This window comes from Pseudophryne corroboree, chromosome 4, assembly GCF_028390025.1.
Source record: "Pseudophryne corroboree isolate aPseCor3 chromosome 4, aPseCor3.hap2, whole genome shotgun sequence".
Lineage (NCBI taxonomy): Eukaryota > Metazoa > Chordata > Amphibia > Anura > Myobatrachidae > Pseudophryne > Pseudophryne corroboree.
Window position 1 is genome coordinate 201,224,267 of NC_086447.1, and position 18,420 is coordinate 201,242,686.

At 46.2% G+C, this 18,420-nt stretch overlaps 2 protein-coding genes across 10 annotated transcripts in view; one reads left to right on the top strand and one right to left on the bottom strand.

Annotated features, from left to right (window-relative positions):
- Window positions 1-5,844, top strand: part of MTERF4 (mitochondrial transcription termination factor 4) — an 87,451-nt gene extending 81,607 nt beyond the window's left edge. The window contains exon 4 of the mRNA XM_063915760.1: window positions 5,394-5,844. Within this exon, the coding sequence (XP_063771830.1) occupies window positions 5,394-5,825 (432 nt within the window). The 3' untranslated portion in view covers window positions 5,826-5,844. The remainder of the gene's footprint in view (window positions 1-5,393) is intronic.
- Window positions 5,845-13,516: 7,672 nt separating this feature from the next.
- The window catches only part of SNED1 (sushi, nidogen and EGF like domains 1), a 233,832-nt gene continuing 228,928 nt past the window's right edge, over window positions 13,517-18,420 (bottom strand). For all 9 annotated transcript variants that reach the window (XM_063915762.1, XM_063915763.1, XM_063915765.1 and 6 more), the window contains 2 exons: window positions 16,604-16,641; window positions 13,517-14,723 (listed from right to left, as the gene is read on the bottom strand). In XM_063915762.1, coding sequence (XP_063771832.1) covers window positions 16,616-16,641 — 26 coding nt within the window. In that variant the 3' untranslated portion in view covers window positions 13,517-14,723; window positions 16,604-16,615. The remainder of the gene's footprint in view (window positions 14,724-16,603; window positions 16,642-18,420) is intronic.

Genomic DNA, 18,420 nt, shown 5'->3' on the forward strand with positions numbered 1-18,420 from the left:
CAAGGAAAATGGTCAAGTCAGGAAGCCAGCCTTCACATAATTGTGCTGGAATTGAGAGCCATTTACAACAGCCTTCAACAAGCGGTACATCTTCTTCAAGATCATCCCGTGCAGATCCAGTCGGACAATGTAACGGCAGTCACGTACATAAACAGGCAGGGCGGAACGAAAAGCAAAGCAGCAATGGCAGAGGTGACGAAGATCCTCCTCTGGGCAGAAAGACATGTAAAGGCTCTGTCGGCAATTTTTCATTCCGGGAGTAGACAACTGGGAAGCAGACTTCCTCAGCAGACACGATCTCCATCCAGGAGAGTTAGGCCTCCACCAAGAAGTCTTCGCAGAGGTGACAAGTCTTTGGGGAGTTGCTCAAGTAGACATGATGGCATCTCGTCTCAACAAGAAGCTTCAGAAATATTGTTCCAGGTCGAGAGACCCTCAAGCAATGGCAGTGGATGCGCTAGTAACCCAGTTGGTATTCCGGTCAGTGTATGTCTTCCCTCCACTTCCGCTGATCCCAAAAGTTCTCAGGCTCATAAAAAGAACAAGAGTTCGAGCAATCTTCATTGCCCCAGACTGGCCAAGGAGGGCTTGGTACCCAGATCTTCAGGAGTTGCTCATAAAAGATCCTCGGCCTCTTCCTCTTTGCGAAGACCTGCTGCAGCAGGGGCCGTGCTTGTATCAAGACTTACCGCGGCTATGTTTGACGGCATGGCTGTTGAGCGCCGGATCCTAATCTGAAAGGGTATTCCCAAGGAAGTCATTCCCACACTTATTCAGGCCTGGGAAAGAGTAACGTCGAAACATTACCACCGTATTTGGAGAAAATATGTGTCTTGGTGTGAATCCAAGGCGGCTCCTCCGGAAGAGTTTGAGTTGGGACGTTTTCTCCATTTTCTGCAGGCTGGTGTGGAGGCAGGCCTTCGATTGGGGTCAATCAAGGTCCACATTTCGGCCTTGTCAATTTTCTTCCAAAAACAATTGGCCACTCTTCCAGAGGTTCAGACCTTCGTGAAAGGGGTTCTGCACATCCAGCCTCCATTTGTGCCTCCAGTGGCACCATGGGACCTTAATGTGGTGTTGCAGTTCCTGCAATCGGATTGGTGTGAGCCTCTACAAGAGATAGAGTTGAAGTTTCTCACTTGGAAAGTGGTGATGCTTTTGGCATTGGCATCCGCACGGCGGGTGTCTGAATTGGGGGCCTTGTCTCACAAGAGCCCTTACCTGATCTTCCATGAAGATAGGGCAGAGTTGAGAACTCGCCAACATTTTCTTCCAAAGGTGGTTTCTTCTTTCCACATAAACCAACCTATTGTGGTGCCAGTAGTTACTGACACGTTCACTGAGTCAAAGTATGTAGATGTGGTTAGAGCTTTGAAGATTTATGTCACTAGAACGGCTAGGATACGGAAAACAGGCTCTGTTTGTCCTGTATGCTCCCAACAAAATTGGGTGTCCTGCTTCCAAGCAGACTATTGCGCGCTGGATCAGAGGTACGATTCAGCATGCACATTCTACGGCTGGATTGCCGTTACCTACGTCTGTGAAGGCCCATTCTACTAGGAAGGTGGGCTCATCCTGGGCGGCTGCCCGGGGGGGTCTCGGCATTACAACTTTGCCAAGCAGCTACTTGGTCAGGGTCAAACACATTTGCTAAGTTCTACAAGTTTGACGCCTTGGCCGATGAAGACCTCAAGTTCGGTCAATCAGTGCTGCAGGGTCATCCGCACTTTCCCGCCCGTACTGGAGCTTTGGTATAAACCCCATGGTCTTGAAGTGGACCCCAGCATCCTCTAGGACGTATGAGAAAATAGGATTTTGATACCTACTGGTAAATCCTTTTCTCCTAGTCCGTAGAGCAGGGCTGGCCAAACCGGTCCTCGAGATCTACCAACAGTTCATGTTTTCCAGGCCTCCTGGAGATCTGTAGAATTGTCAGTTAGGAATGAATGCAGCACATCTTAATTAGTAATTACTACACCTGAGCACCATCTAGGTTATTTGGAAAATGTGAACTGTTGGTAGATCTCGAGGACTGGTTTGGCCAGCTCTGCCGTAGAGGATGCTGGGCGCCCGTCCCAGTGCGTACATTACCTGCAGTTTGGTTTATTGGAATTACACATGTTGTGTTATATTAGTTACAGCATGTTGCTGTACTTGGTTCATGCCTGTTGGCGTGTGTTATGTTGAATACCATGTTGTGGGGCATGGTTGAGGTGTGAGCTGGTATGTATCTCACCATTAGTATTAAAGTAAATCCTTTCCTCGAAATGTCCGTCTCCCTGGGCACAGTTCCTATAACTGAGGTCTGGAGGAGGGGCATAGAGGAAGGAGCCAGTTCACACCCATTGAAAAGTCTTAAGAGTGCCCATGGCTCCTGCGGAACCGTCTATACCCCATGGCCTTAAAGTGGATCCCAGCATCCTCTACGGACTAGGAGAAAAGGATTTACCGGTAGGTATCAAAATCCTATTTTTCCCCCAGTAGCCTGCGAAATCCATTTGTCCAATTCAGGACCAAATAACATCTCGCCAGCGTAAGGCAACGCTATTATTCCACGTTTTGACTCTGCCTGCCAAGAAAGCAGCCAAAGCGCCCGTCGTGCCGCAATTAGTGAAGCTGAAAGCCGAGAACAAACGGCTGACGTCCAAAGAAGCCGTACCTAAATACTCCGCAGTTTCACAGATGTGAAAAGCAAGAAGTATAAGCTTGTCTAAAGGAAGATCCTGTTCTAGGCCCAACTTGAGCTGTGTTGCCCATGGAACGACAGCCTTGTTAACTCAAACTCCAACCAAAGCAGGTCTAAGCTGTATACATTGACTTTAGCATAGCTTCTAGCTTACTCTCTGACGGGTCTTTAAGAGTCGTTGCAGTGGGGACTGGAATTGTTAACTTTTTTTTAAAGTTTTGACACTGAGGAATCTACTGCTGGTGGATTCTCCCGTTTAGTTGTCATAGACTCTGGAAATGGGTAGTTAGAAATGTCTTGGCACCGCAAACAGTTTATCTGGATTCTTCCATGCTTCCGTTAACTGTTCAAGAGAATCTGAATAAGGAAAATACACAGGTGTTCTGTTTTTTAGCAAACAAAACATCATCACTTGAAAGAGGCTCCTCAGTCTCAGTAAAATGTAAAACCTGGCGTATTGCCCTGATGAGATTATCAATGGCCAAGATATCAGTAACCTCACTATCTGACTCCTGGCCCAATTCACCTTCCTCATGTTCCTCCTGTGAGATCAGGTCTGGCATTGAATCATCAGCATGCACACCGCTGAAACCAGTACATTATGAGAGAAACTATGACTACGTTTAGGAATTGAGGTAGATCTGGACTTTAATAAACTCTGCAAAGTCCTTGACATATAATGATCCCACTGTGGCAGCTCAGACGGTATTTACCTAGCCTCAGATCTAGCCGCTTCACGCTCCTTTAGCGCAGCAACCAACTCTGATTGTAAGCCAGTCATCACACCTACCAGCATCGCCCAAGGAGGATCAGGGTAGAGGTTCGTATTAGTACCCATATTGACAAGACACAATGTGCAAGTGGTAGTTCCATCAGGTAACACACTCAGACAGACATCGCAGACAAGCTGCATTTTTTGATTTTGCATTAGCTTTACTCATTATGTACACAGACAGAGAGTATACAGAGAAAGACAAGTCCCACGACTCAATAAAATTTAACTATAGTGTGTATAACCCAGAAGAGCAGTGCACCTGGTAAACACTACAGTCAGTGAAATATGTGCTTTACAAAATCCCTAACACCCCTGCACCCTCCAGTGGCTCAGTGTTGTAGAACCGCAGTAAACTTCCTGTCAGAAGAAGCAGAAAGATGAGTTAAAATGGCGTCGAGCCATGTGCTTTCACCATATACAGTATTTTTTATGTATAATAAAGCCACCTTTTCAGGTTATAACCTAATCACAGCATACATACAGATTATTTATAACCCTTTGTAATATGCATCCCTCATAAGCATGTATTACAGGCTTAATAGCCTGATAGCAGGGACTGTACATCACTAAGACCTATGTTTTGTGAGCCTCCCCTGAGCCGTGGTGCTGCGGGTATAATCCTCCCCACCACACACACGATCTCTCCCCCCCTGCAGGTTCGCTGGTAGAGCGCGACAGCAGTGAGAGCTGTCCGCAGTCTGAGTAAGGGCTGAGCCACGGCAGCGTAGAAGCTGTCCGCAACAGTTGACTGAGTGCGGCTAGCGGGAGGGAGCCAGGGAGCGGCAGCGTGCCTGGGCTGGGGAGCAGGCAGCGGGAGCCATGGGCTGGGTAGCGGCAGCGGGGAGACATGTATTAAAAACGTACAGTCCCACACAGTGGGGCAGCAGCATGATGACCGCCCCAATCCCCCAGCAATGTATCACAGCAAAGGAGCGGTGGCAGTGTAAGCTGCCTGGCCGCTCATTACCTGATCACAGTGGAGGCTATGACGGGGCTTCTTTTGTAAGCTCTGTCCAGCTCCTTGATGCAGCCCTAGGCTGAAATCAGCTCTGCTGATTGTGGTCTATGGCGGGGCTCCTCTCCTGAGCGCCGACAAGCCAATTGCTGCAGTCTACAGCCTCCACAATCCCGGACCCAAGCTTCTTAATAAACTGGGAAGGGATTGAGTGTAAAAAGAAAAATCTAGTGAAAAATAGAAGTAAAGTGTGGAGAACTCTCCACGTGTGCCATCCCGGCGAGGCACAAAAAAACACTGAGGTACCTTGGGAGTATGGAAGGGGTGGAGGGTTACTAATTTAAATATTTAAGTGTGCCTATCCCCCCTGTCCATATCCCAAGAGTACTCCTGTCACCCCTGGTGGATGAAAAAGAAAGTAGAAAGGCGATGCGTGACAGATAAAGGAGCTCGTCCATCACCATGTACATATGTAGTCCGGTCAGCCAATCCGTGATGGTAGAGGGTGAGACTGATCTCCATTCAACTCGTATAACTGCCTTGGCCGCGTTATTCGTGTGTTGTAGAAGAGACTCTTTATCTCTAAAGACAGGCCAAGATATTACATTTAATATTCAAAATTCCAGACCATCAGGTATACCCTTGCCAACTATAGCTTTAGTAATCTGGATGAGCCACAATATGTTTAGAGGAGAACCCAGACCACCATTACAGCTCCAGCACAGACTGGGAAGAACTGAAAACATTTTTCCTAATACACTAGGACATCTATACCATCTGGTAGTAACCTTATATTCTGTTTCAATAACTGATATGCTCTGACATGGGAACAATGGAAAACCTTAAACCACTGTTGATCTGTTAGTTGTTATTCTCACTTGTTCTATAACCCCTTGTATGATCTAAATTCAGACACAGCACTGGTAATGACGTGTCAATCTAAAGCATTACTTTATTGCTTTCATCCTGTTTTACAGTATGTGTATTTTCGGATGGGCATGAAACATGGAGAGATAATTTCTTCTAACGTTTTCCTAACTTCTCTTAATGAGATTAGAGTTCGACACCAGTTCCTAGAACGTCTTGGCAGGTTTCTGCCGCCTGACAAAAAAGGGTTGTGTCCCTCTTCCAACCCCAAGCTGAAAGAGATCACACAGCTGTCTGAGGAGGACTTTTTATCACGTATCGCATGCTCTTCAGCCGAGGAGCTCAGCACTTTCCGGAAGATAATGGAGCGCGAGCAACTTGAAATGGGAAGAGAAGATAGAAACAACATGCGGGATGAGGAGGATGAACTAAGTAGTGAAGATGAACAACAGTCAGACAGTGAAGATGATTCTGAAGATGAAGACGATGAGGGAAATGCCCGAAGAGCTAGACCAAATTTAAGTAGTAATAAGAAAAAATAAAACAAAGTGCTATAATGTATTCAGTTTCCACTATTGTAATGGTTCTCTGCTCCATGCATGACGGGGCATGTTTGTAGATGTGCCTGTTTGAATACAGAATGGATATAGGTAATGTCCACTTCAAGAGTTTTGTAAATACCATCATTACTCAATATGCAGCAGTTTGTCCTCCTTCCTACCCCACTACTCACCTGACTCCATGGCTAAAGTGCTATGCAGATATTCATATGAAGGACTCACTCAGGGACCAACCCACCTGTACTGAAACACTAACACAGTGTCAAATTTAGACTGAGGGCCTAATTCAGTATGGATCACAAAAGCAATATCTTTCTCTAATGGGCAAAAGTGCAGGTTGGGCAGATATAACGTGCTGAGAGAGTTAGATGTGGGTGGGGTGTGTTCAAACTGAAATCTAAATTGCAGTGTAAAAATAAAGAAGCCAGTATTTACTAGAGATGAGCGCCGGAAATTTTTCGGGTTTTGTGTTTTGGTTTTGGGTTCGGTTCCGCGGCCGTGTTTTGGGTTCGACCGCGTTTTGGCAAAACCTCACCGAATTTTTTTTGTCGGATTCGGGTGTGTTTTGGATTCGGGTGTTTTTTTCAAAAAACCCTAAAAAACAGCTTAAATCATAGAATTTGGGGGTCATTTTGATCCCAAAGTATTATTAACCTCAAAAACCATAATTTACACTCATTTTCAGTCTATTCTGAATACCTCACACCTCACAATATTATTTTTAGTCCTAAAATTTGCACCGAGGTCGCTGTGTGAGTAAGATAAGCGACCCTAGTGGCCGACACAAACACCGGGCCCATCTAGGAGTGGCACTGCAGTGTCACGCAGGATGTCCCTTCCAAAAAACCCTCCCCAAACAGCACATGACGCAAAGAAAAAAAGAGGCGCAATGAGGTAGCTGTGTGAGTAAGATAAGCGACCCTAGTGGCCGACACAAACACCGGGCCCATCTAGGAGTGGCACTGCAGTGTCACGCAGGATGTCCCTTCCAAAAAACCCTCCCCAAACAGCACATGACGCAAAGAAAAAAAGAGGCGCAATGAGGTAGCTGACTGTGTGAGTAAGATAAGCGACCCTAGTGGCCGACACAAACACCGGGCCCATCTAGGAGTGGCACTGCAGTGTCACGCAGGATGGCCCTTCCAAAAAACCCTCCCCAAACAGCACATGACGCAAAGAAAAAAAGAGGCGCAATGAGGTAGCTGACTGTGTGAGTAAGATAAGCGACCCTAGTGGCCGACACAAACACCGGGCCCATCTAGGAGTGGCACTGCAGTGTCACGCAGGATGGCCCTTCCAAAAAACCCTCCCCAAACAGCACATGACGCAAAGAAAAAAAGAGGCGCAATGAGGTAGCTGACTGTGTGAGTAAGATAAGCGACCCTAGTGGCCGACACAAACACCGGGCCCATCTAGGAGTGGCACTGCAGTGTCACGCAGGATGGCCCTTCCAAAAAACCCTCCCCAAACAGCACATGACGCAAAGAAAAAAAGGAGGCGCAATGAGGTAGCTGACTGTGTGAGTAAGATAAGCGACCCTAGTGGCCGACACAAACACCGGGCCCATCTAGGAGTGGCACTGCAGTGTCACGCAGGATGGCCCTTCCAAAAAACCCTCCCCAAACAGCACATGACGCAAAGAAAAATAAAAGAAAAAAGAGGTGCAAGATGGAATTGTCCTTGGGCCCTCCCACCCACCCTTATGTTGTATAAACAGGACATGCACACTTTAACCAACCCATCATTTCAGTGACAGGGTCTGCCACACGACTGTGACTGATATGACGGGTTGGTTTGGACCCCCCCCAAAAAGAAGCAATTAATCTCTCCTTGCACAAACTGGCTCTACAGAGGCAAGATGTCCACCTCATCATCATCCTCCGATATATCACCGTGTACATCCCCCTCCTCACAGATTATCAATTCGTCCCCACTGGAATCCACCATCTCAGCTCCCTGTGTACTTTGTGGAGGCAATTGCTGCTGGTCAATGTCTCCGCGGAGGAATTGATTATAATTCATTTTAATGAACATCATCTTCTCCACATTTTCTGGATGTAACCTCGTACGCCGATTGCTGACAAGGTGAGCGGCGGCACTAAACACTCTTTCGGAGTACACACTTGTGGGAGGAAAACTTAGGTAGAATAAAGCCAGTTTGTGCAAGGGCCTAAAAATTGCCTCTTTTTCCTGCCAGTATAAGTACGGACTGTGTGACGTGCCTACTTGGATGCGGTCACTCATATAATCCTCCACCATTCTTTCAATGTTGAGAGAATCATATGCAGTGACAGTAGACGACATGTCCGTAATCGTTGTCAGGTCCTTCAGTCCGGACCAGATGTCAGCATCAGCAGTCGCTCCAGACTGCCCTGCATCACCGCCAGCGGGTGGGCTCGGAATTCTGAGCCTTTTCCTCGCACCCCCAGTTGCGGGAGAATGTGAAGGAGGAGATGTTGACAGGTCGCGTTCCGCTTGACTTGACAATTTTCTCACCAGCAGGTCTTTCAACCCCAGCAGACTTGTGTCTGCCGGAAAGAGAGATCCAAGGTAGGTTTTAAATCTAGGATCGAGCACGGTGGCCAAAATGTAGTGCTCTGATTTCAACAGATTGACCACCCGTGAATCCTTGTTAAGCGAATTAAGGGCTCCATCCACAAGTCCCACATGCCTAGCGGAATCGCTCCGTGTTAGTTCCTCCTTCAATGTCTCCAGCTTCTTCTGCAAAAGCCTGATGAGGGGAATGACCTGACTCAGGCTGGCAGTGTCTGAACTGACTTCACGTGTGGCAAGTTCAAAGGGCATCAGAACCTTGCACAACGTTGAAATCATTCTCCACTGCACTTGAGACAGGTGCATTCCACCTCCTATATCGTGCTCAATTGTATAGGCTTGAATGGCCTTTTGCTGCTCCTCCAACCTCTGAAGCATATAGAGGGTTGAATTCCACCTCGTTACCACTTCTTGCTTCAGATGATGGCAGGGCAGGTTCAGTAGTTTTTGGTGGTGCTCCAGTCTTCTGTACGTGGTGCCTGTACGCCGAAAGTGTCCCGCAATTCTTCTGGCCACCGACAGCATCTCTTGCACGCCCCTGTCGTTTTTTAAAAAATTCTGCACCACCAAATTCAAGGTATGTGCAAAACATGGGACGTGCTGGAATTTGCCCATATTTAATGCACACACAATATTGCTGGCGTTGTCCGATGCCACAAATCCACAGGAGAGTCCAATTGGGGTAAGCCATTCTGCGATGATCTTCCTCAGTTGTCGTAAGAGGTTTTTAGCTGTGTGCGTATTCTGGAAAGCGGTGATACAAAGCGTAGCCTGCCTAGGAAAGCGTTGGCGTTTGCGAGATGCTGCTACTGGTGCCGCCGCTGCTGTTCTTGCGGCGGGAGTCCATACATCTACCCAGTGGGCTGTCACAGTCATATAGTCCTGACCCTGCCCTGCTCCACTTGTCCACATGTCCGTGGTTAAGTGGACATTGGGTACAACTGCATTTTTTAGGACACTGGTGAGTCTTTTTCTGACGTCCGTGTACATTCTCGGTATCGCCTGCCTACAGAAGTGGAACCTAGATGGTATTTGGTAACGGGGGCACACTGCCTCAATAAATTGTCTAGTTCCCTGTGAACTAACGGCGGATACCGGACGCACGTCTAACACCAACATAGTTGTCAAGGCCTCAGTTATCCGCTTTGCAGCAGGATGACTGCTGTGATATTTCATCTTCCTCGCAAAGGACTGTTGGACAGTCAATTGCTTACTGGAAGTAGTACAAGTGGGCTTACGACTTCCCCTCTGGGATGACAATCGACTCCCAGCAGCAACAACAGCAGCGCCAGCAGCAGTAGGCGTTACACGCAAGGATGCATCGGAGGAATCCCAGGCAGGAGAGGACTCGTCAGAATTGCCAGTGACATGGCCTGCAGGACTATTGGCATTCCTGGGGAAGGAGGAAATTGACACTGAGGGAGTTGGTGGGGTGGTTTGCGTGAGCTTGGTTACAAGAGGAAGGGATTTACTGGTCAGTGGACTGCTTCCGCTGTCGCCCAAAGTTTTTGAACTTGTCACTGACTTATTATGAATGCGCTGCAGGTGACGTATAAGGGAGGATGTTCCGAGGTGGTTAACGTCCTTACCCCTACTTATTACAGCTTGACAAAGGGAACACACGGCTTGACAAATGTTGTCCGCATTTCTGGTGAAATACTTCCACACCGAAGAGCTGATTTTTTTGGTATTTTCACCAGGCATGTCAACGGCCATATTCCTCCCACGGACAACAGGTGTCTCCCCGGGTGCCTGACTTAAACAAACCACCTCACCATCAGAATCCTCCTGGTCAATTTCCTCCCCAGCGCCAGCAACACCCATATCCTCCTCATCCTGGTTTACTTCAACACTGACATCTTCAATCTGACTATCAGGAACTGGACTGCGGGTGCTCCTTCCAGCACTTGCAGGGGGCGTGCAAATGGTGGAAGGCGCATGCTCTTCACGTCCAGTGTTGGGAAGGTCAGGCATCGCAACCGACACAATTGGACTCTCCTTGTGGATTTGGGATTTCGAAGAACGCACAGTTCTTTGCGGTGCTTTTGCCAGCTTGAGTCTTTTCAGTTTTCTAGCGAGAGGCTGAGTGCTTCCATCCTCATGTGAAGCTGAACCACTAGCCATGAACATAGGCCAGGGCCTCAGCCGTTCCTTGCCACTCCGTGTGGTAAATGGCATATTGGCAAGTTTACGCTTCTCCTCCGACAATTTTATTTTAGGTTTTGGAGTCCTTTTTTTACTGATATTTGGTGTTTTGGATTTGACATGCTCTGTACTATGACATTGGGCATCGGCCTTGGCAGACGACGTTGCTGGCATTTCATCGTCTCGGCCATGACTAGTGGCAGCAGCTTCAGCACGAGGTGGAAGTGGATCTTGATCTTTCCCTAATTTTGGAACCTCAACATTTTTGTTCTCCATATTTTAATAGGCACAACTAAAAGGCACCTCAGGTAAACAATGGAGATGGATGGATACTAGTATACAATTATGGATGGACTGCCGAGTGCCGACACAGAGGTAGCTACAGCCGTGGACTATTGTACTGTACTGTGTCTGCTGCTAATATAGACTGGATGATAATGAGATGTAGTATGTATGTATAAAGAAGAAAGAAAAAAAAAACCACGGGTAGGTGGTATACAATTATGGATGGACTGCCGAGTGCCGACACAGAGGTAGCTACAGCCGTGGACTACTGTACTGTGTCTGCTGCTAATATAGACTGGTTGATAAAGAGATGTAGTATGTATGTATAAAGAAGAAAGAAAAAAAAAACCACGGGTAGGTGGTATACAATTATGGACGGACTGCCGAGTGCCGACACAGAGGTAGCTACAGCCGTGGACTACCGTACTGTACTGTGTCTGCTGCTAATATAGACTGGTTGATAAAGAGATGTAGTATGTATGTATAAAGAAGAAAGAAAAAAAAAACACGGGTAGGTGGTATACAATTATGGATGGACTGCCGAGTGCCGACACAGAGGTAGCTACAGCCGTGGACTACTGTACTGTGTCTGCTGCTAATATAGACTGGTTGATAAAGAGATGTAGTATGTATGTATAAAGAAGAAAGAAAAAAAAACCACGGGTAGGTGGTATACAATTATGGACGGACTGCCGAGTGCCGACACAGAGGTAGCTACAGCCGTGGACTACCGTACTGTACTGTGTCTGCTGCTAATATAGACTGGTTGATAAAGAGATGTAGTATGTATGTATAAAGAAGAAAGAAAAAAAAACCACGGGTAGGTGGTGTACAATTATGGATGGACTGCCGAGTGCCGACACAGAGGTAGCTACAGCCGTGGACTACTGTACTGTGTCTGCTGCTAATATAGACTGGTTGATAAAGAGATGTAGTATGTATGTATAAAGAAGAAAGAAAAAAAAACCACGGGTAGGTGGTATACAATTATGGATGGACTGCCGAGTGCCGACACAGAGGTAGCTACAGCCGTGAACTACCGTACTGTGTCTGCTGCGACTGGATGATAAATAATGATATAAAAAATATATATATATCACTACTGCAGCCGGACAGGTATATATTATATAATGACGGACCTGCTGGACACTGTCTGTCAGCAGAATGAGTTTTTTATAGAATAAAAAAAAAAACACCACACAAGTCACACGACGAGTGTTTAACTTTTTCAGGCAATCACAATATAGTATACTACTAACTATACTGGTGGTCAGTGTGGTCAGGTCACTGGTCAGTCACACTGGCAGTGGCACTCCTGCAGCAAAAGTGTGCACTGTTTAATTTTAATAATATGTACTCCTGGCTCCTGCTATAACCTATAACTGGCACTGCTCCCCAGTCTCCCCCACAATTATAAGCTGTGTGAGCACAGTCAGATATATACATAGATGATGCAGCACACTGGGCTGAGCAGTGCACACAGATATGGTATGTGACTGAGTCACTGTGTATCGTTTTTTTCAGGCAGAGAACGGATTATATTAAATAAAACTGCACTGTCTGGTGGTCACTGTGGTCAGTCACTACTAAACTCTGCACTCTCTACAGTACTCCTAAGCTCCAGTAAATCAAGTGTCTCTGTCTCAAATCAATCTGACTCTCTCCTAATCTAAATGGAGAGGACGCCAGCCACGTCCTCTCCCTATCAATCTCAATGCACGTGTGAAAATGGCGGCGACGCGCGGCTCCTTATATAGAATCCGAGTCTCGCGAGAATCCGACAGCGTCATGATGACGTTCGGGCGCGCTCGGGTTAACCGAGCAAGGCGGGAAGATCCGAGTCGCTCGGACCCGTGAAAAAAAACATGAAGTTCGGGCGGGTTCGGATTCCGAGGAACCGAACCCGCTCATCTCTAGTATTTACCCTGCACAGAAACAAATTAACCCACCCAAATCTAACTCTCTTCGCACATGTTATATCTGCCTCCCCTGCAGTGCAACATGGTTTTGGCCATTAGAGAAAGTTTTTGGTTTTGCAATCCATGCTGCATTAAGCCCCTGATCCATTACATTGTCGGCCACAAATGTGGTGTGGTAATTTAGGAACATGACACAATATTCTAGTGTAGTGTTTTTCAAACTTGGGTGTTCGGACATCTAGCAGAACATATTTTCCAGCCCATCAGTAGATCCTTAGAATGTGTCAGATAGTAATGAATGCACTAGCGATGTGGCCTGGAGAACATGAACTTCTACAGGTCATGTGGCCTGAGTTTGAGAACCACCGCATAGTGCATACTTCAAGCTTTTCATAAAATGGCATTTGCGTTCCTTACATGTTAAGATGATTGGCAAATCATTGTTCTTCCTACACCTACACCCCTATGGGTCTAATACAGCCTCTCTGTATCATTACAGCTGTCTACATGCTGAGGGTTGTTGGAATGAATCAGTGATGCTCATCTGCAAACATTGGTTGTTGTGCTTCAGTGCGATCAGCTTTTATCTGTGTAGTGCAAAACTACTATAGCCAATAGGTTGCTGTGGGTAATTGCAAAATACAGTAAAAACACCATAGAGTCTTCAAGGCTACTGAATTCCTCCTTACAGGCAAGAGGTTGCGGTAACTACAGATTTTGTATGTGCTTTATTTGTGCCATAAGTCAGCAAACAAATGAATATCAATAATGTTATTTTTGATGCGTATGAATAACCGTTTTATTGAAATAAATAATGAAGTACTGTATGAGGAACAGTTGGTATTTAACTTTTTCTAATTCTTTATGTATGGCAATAAAGGTTTGTACTTATTTACAGTCTAACCAAATTATGAAAGAAAATCTGTTTGTTTTATAAAATGTTTATTTATAAAATTTATTATAAAACACAAAATGCCTGTCTGACGGCAAAACGTAACACTGTTAGAGCCCAATCTTTTTAGGGTGCAGCTTTGGATACTATTGTCACCTCACCTGGAGGCTGGCTGGTCCTGTACAAGTAAAAAAAAATTTATCTGCACCGCGCTCTAACTTGCTGCTGCTACATTGTATGTGGGATGTGGTCTTTTCCTTGGAGTCAGTGGTCAAGGATGTACCATTGCTGACAATGCACACAGAAGCAGTTGGAGCAGTTCCTTACTTAAAGGTAAGATCCCACAAACAAAAATGCTTTAGTCTTTACAAAACATTATAATAGTTTAACAAACTGCAAGATGAGCTCTTTGAGATGTCAAGTGCTTTCCTCGTATGTTTCCTACCGGCTTCTAAGCTACAAAAATAATTGAGCAGTTCTACTATTTCAAACTCTACTTGAAGATGCATCGACAAAACAGAGCAACAGAACCAGGCGTCTGTGGCCATCGTCGGTGGGAGGTTTATGTCTCTCACGTACAAACCCATTTTGCTTGTGTCAATGTGACAATTGGAGGGTCTCCAGAGTCAGATGCAGTGTCAGCTTGGTCCTGGTTTCATAAGTCATTTCTAAGTGTGTGCTTGTGGAGTGTTTGACTAGCTATTGCTAGCGAACAGATCCTCCAAGTGATTCCTTTCGGGATTGGTTCCAGAGCCAGCAATCCTCTGCTCTGCCTGCTTGACACATAAAACTGAACAAATGCCTCCAGGCCTGTAGTCAGAAGAGTGATGATCGTGTAGATCTTTGGCTGAGGAGGGAAGAATTGCCACCCTACAGGACCACAGCAGAGGAGACCAGGGGGAGAGCATCTCCTAAAGTCTCTGAGGGCTGGCTATCCCATGGCCAATGCCAGCTGTGCCTTTGCACACTGAGAGAAGTTGCAAGGTCCCGTGAAGTCTGGGGGAGAGGGCAGTCAAACTCTGTGTCTCACAGGGGGGCTGCTTGACATACAAATCCTTCCCCAAGCAACAGATAGTATTTCTCTGTCTGGAAAAGAAGACAAGCATATTACATTTGTCATGTGACAATAAAGTGCAAGTTGATATCATGCGAAACAGCTATAAAATATCTATCCATACAGTATGTGTGTGTAAATGTATATACAGTGTGTGTGTATGTATGTATGTATGTATGTGTGTGTATATATATATATATATATATATATATATATACACACACACACACACACACACACACACACATCTTTGCACTGTGAGGAGCATTAGTCTTAATGAGCAGAACTCTACCCCGCTCCCTGCACTTGCCAATATGTTTAGTTTGTAGGAGAAAATCATTGCAAACATAGGAACACAAACTCTGCACAAATAGTGCCATGTGCTACGAGGCTGTAATGCTAACCACTGTGCTGCACTATATATTAATGTTCCATTTTTTTTTAAGTTTTATTTTAAAGATACTGCATTACAGGAAATATCTGCTAAACATGAACAGCCAAGAAATCTAAAACATTCCAATCTAAAAACAAAGCATTGACGTGCAGTCAGTTTTACAGTTTACAGCTAGACAACAAAAGATTAAATAAACAGTAGGTCAATAAAAATGGTCAATAGAAAATAATAAGGCCATAACAAATATTAAAAGCAATATAAGACCACAGGGGAAAAGAAAAGGGCAGGAACAGGGGCAATAACCAGAAGGAGGGCAAAACAACAATTATTATACTTTATTTATATGGCACCACAAGGGTTAAGCAGCACCTTACAAAGTACATAAATAAACGAGTTACACAAGAAAACCGTGACTTACAGTACAAACAATGCAGGATACAAACATAGGTTATAACCCTTGCTACATCAGCGATCATACCCCTCAAATAAGCAGTGGGGCAGCAACCAAGGGTTAGGTGCTGTAGAAAGTATGGAGTAGTGGCAGAGCTGGATAAGGGGTGAGGGAGAAGTTAAAAGAGAGAAGGTGATGGTCAGAGAGAGGGAAGTGAGTATCCACTCACATGGGAGGGTGAGGAGGTCCAGTGGGAGAGACTAAGTGATTATGTGAGGATAAGGAGTTTAGAGGCAGAGGATTCTGTGGGGATATCGATTAGGATGTTGTAGACACCAAAGATAATGGAAGGAATAGCTGAAGAGAGGAAGTGGGGGAGCTAGGTAGCAAAGGTGTCAAGCAGTTTGGAGGTAGGGCCATGGGGATGGTAAATGACAACTACATGAAGGTGAACGGATTGAAAGAGGCGAATAACATGAACCTTGAATATAGACAATGAATGGGATGGTTCAGGAGGTATGAATTTGTAGAAGTAACGAGCATAAAAGGATCCGCAAACCACCACGGCAACCTCCAGGCCTGGGTGTGTGAGAATGTGGGGCCCCCAGAGGAGAGACCTGCAGGGGAAGCGGTGTCAGAGGGGAAATCCAGGTCAGTGATGGCTAGGAGATTCAGGGAGTTGAAGATGAAGAAGTCATGGGTGGGCTCCTGTTTATTAGACAGATCTGGAATTCCAGAGGGCACAGGAGAGAGGGACTGAGTTAGTGGGAGAGATGTGAATGAGATTATCAAAGTTTCTGGAGTGTAGAGGTGAAGTTAATTTGGGGTACAAAGATGAGAGTGTAGTGAAGGTGCAGGCACTAGAGCCAGGAGTGGAATCTACAGGTGGTGGGCAGGGACGGAGTTAAGTGTGATGTGGACAAGCAATAAAACCCAAAGTATTATTAAGAGGTTCCCAGCACTGATGAGTTATGAAGATTGAATCAGGGATTCAGTGTATAAGTAATACCACCAGAAGGCAGAAACATACCACTGTCTGTTGACACTGGCATCATGGATAATGTTCCAGTTTCTAAAATAATGTAGTATGGGGGTACGGAAATATGTTCACAATATCAGTTACTTACTGTTCCTGATCTTCAAAGCTTACTTGGGACTCTTATCTCTGGAAAGGAATGAAAATATTTCTGACTGGCAGATTAGTAAGTAACCATGTTACAATCTATACAATGAGATGATGAAGCAGGCCCTACTCAGTATGAATTATCATTAGGAGACATTATGGCTATCTCATAGGGGACGTGTTAGGTTGAAATGGTAATAACATAGTACTTAGGGGGTCATTCCGACCCGATCGCACGCTGCACTTCTTCGCAGCCGTGCGATTGGGTCGGAACTGCGCCGGCGCCGCAATGCGCCGGCGAATGGCAGTCATCGTTGCCTAGCAATCGCCTCTGAGAAGGTGGCGGTCGCTAGGCGGGAGGGGGCTGAACGGCGGCGTTTAGCCGCCGCTTAGGGGGAGCAGTCCGGCCAACGCAGGCGTGGCTGGACCGTTGCGGGGACGGGCCGCGGCGGCTGCGTGACGTGTCGTGCAGCCACTGCGGCCAGCGGGAGCGACGAGTAACTCCGGGCCAGCCGCAGGAGCTGCGCTGGCCGGGAGCTTCTCCTCAAATACAAAGGCATCGCCGCTGTGCGATGCTTTTGTATTTGTGCGGGGGAGCCGGCACAGACATGCGGGGCGGGCTAGCCCTGTGCTGGGCGTCGCCCCCCCCCCCCCCAATATGTCTGAGTTTGCGATCATAGCTGTGCTAAACTTAGCACAGCTACGATCAACTCGGAATGACCCCCATGGTACAAAGGGGAACAATGAGCAGCACCCCATGACATATCTGCAATAATAGGACTGTCAATGCAGACTAATGAAGCAATTGTCTTGTGGCTGTGATTACAGCCATAGGATTCTACTTGTACTACTTCCTATGGTCTTGTGGTACCAATGCAAATCTGGGCATCAGCGTCATGTTCTTACATGTAATCCAACACTAATATCTCCCAAGAGTACATAACAGAATGTGATGAGACATTATGTAACACACACAAACATCTGTCTATAACTTGTAGATAATTCATATTTTAAGTATATGTTATTATATAGCAGGTGCCTGCTTCTGTTCTGTAGTAGGCTGTGAGGACGTATCATGTTCATACAAAGAAATACTAATAGCGATATCTGAATAGATTTTTCTCCGGCAGGGTCCACAGGATAACAATGGGATATGATGAAGCGGCAGCGGATTTGCACCAATCGGTCAAAGCTTTCCGGCCTCCCACCGTCCATATATATATATATATATATATATATATATATATATATCCCCGCCTCCTGGCTCAGGCAAATCAGTTATTTGTTTGGTGCGGTAGGAGCCGAACCATGGTCAGAGGGCTGCGGTTTTTTAGCAGCCCTAAGCTTTCTTATTTTATTTTTATAGTCTTACTATTTTTCTGAGCAATCTTTCTAACCAGCGTCTTATACGTACCTTAGAAAGAGTTGCTCCAACAACTCTCCGCCGGGTCGCGACAGCGCTTACCATGAGTACAGTGCTGTTTCGGCGGGCGTCTGTGTCAGATATACTAGCAGGTCCAGCAAACGTTACCAGGCTGTGGCCGGAGCACGGGGAGAAGGTCACAGATGCACTGTTTTGGGAGGAGACTACCAAACAGTTGCTGACGCAGCTGCCACCTCGGGTGCACCAGCGCTAGGCCTTAGGGGTCATAGGCTCATTCCAGTTCCTCATGCACAACGAGGACAGGGGTTTTACTCCAGCCTGTTTTTAGTTCAGAAGCCAAATGGGTCATTTCGGCCCAGTCTCAATCTCAAAGTGCTGAACAAATACATTTGGGTACCTCGGATGGAGATTTACATTCCATCATTTTGGCCATGGAG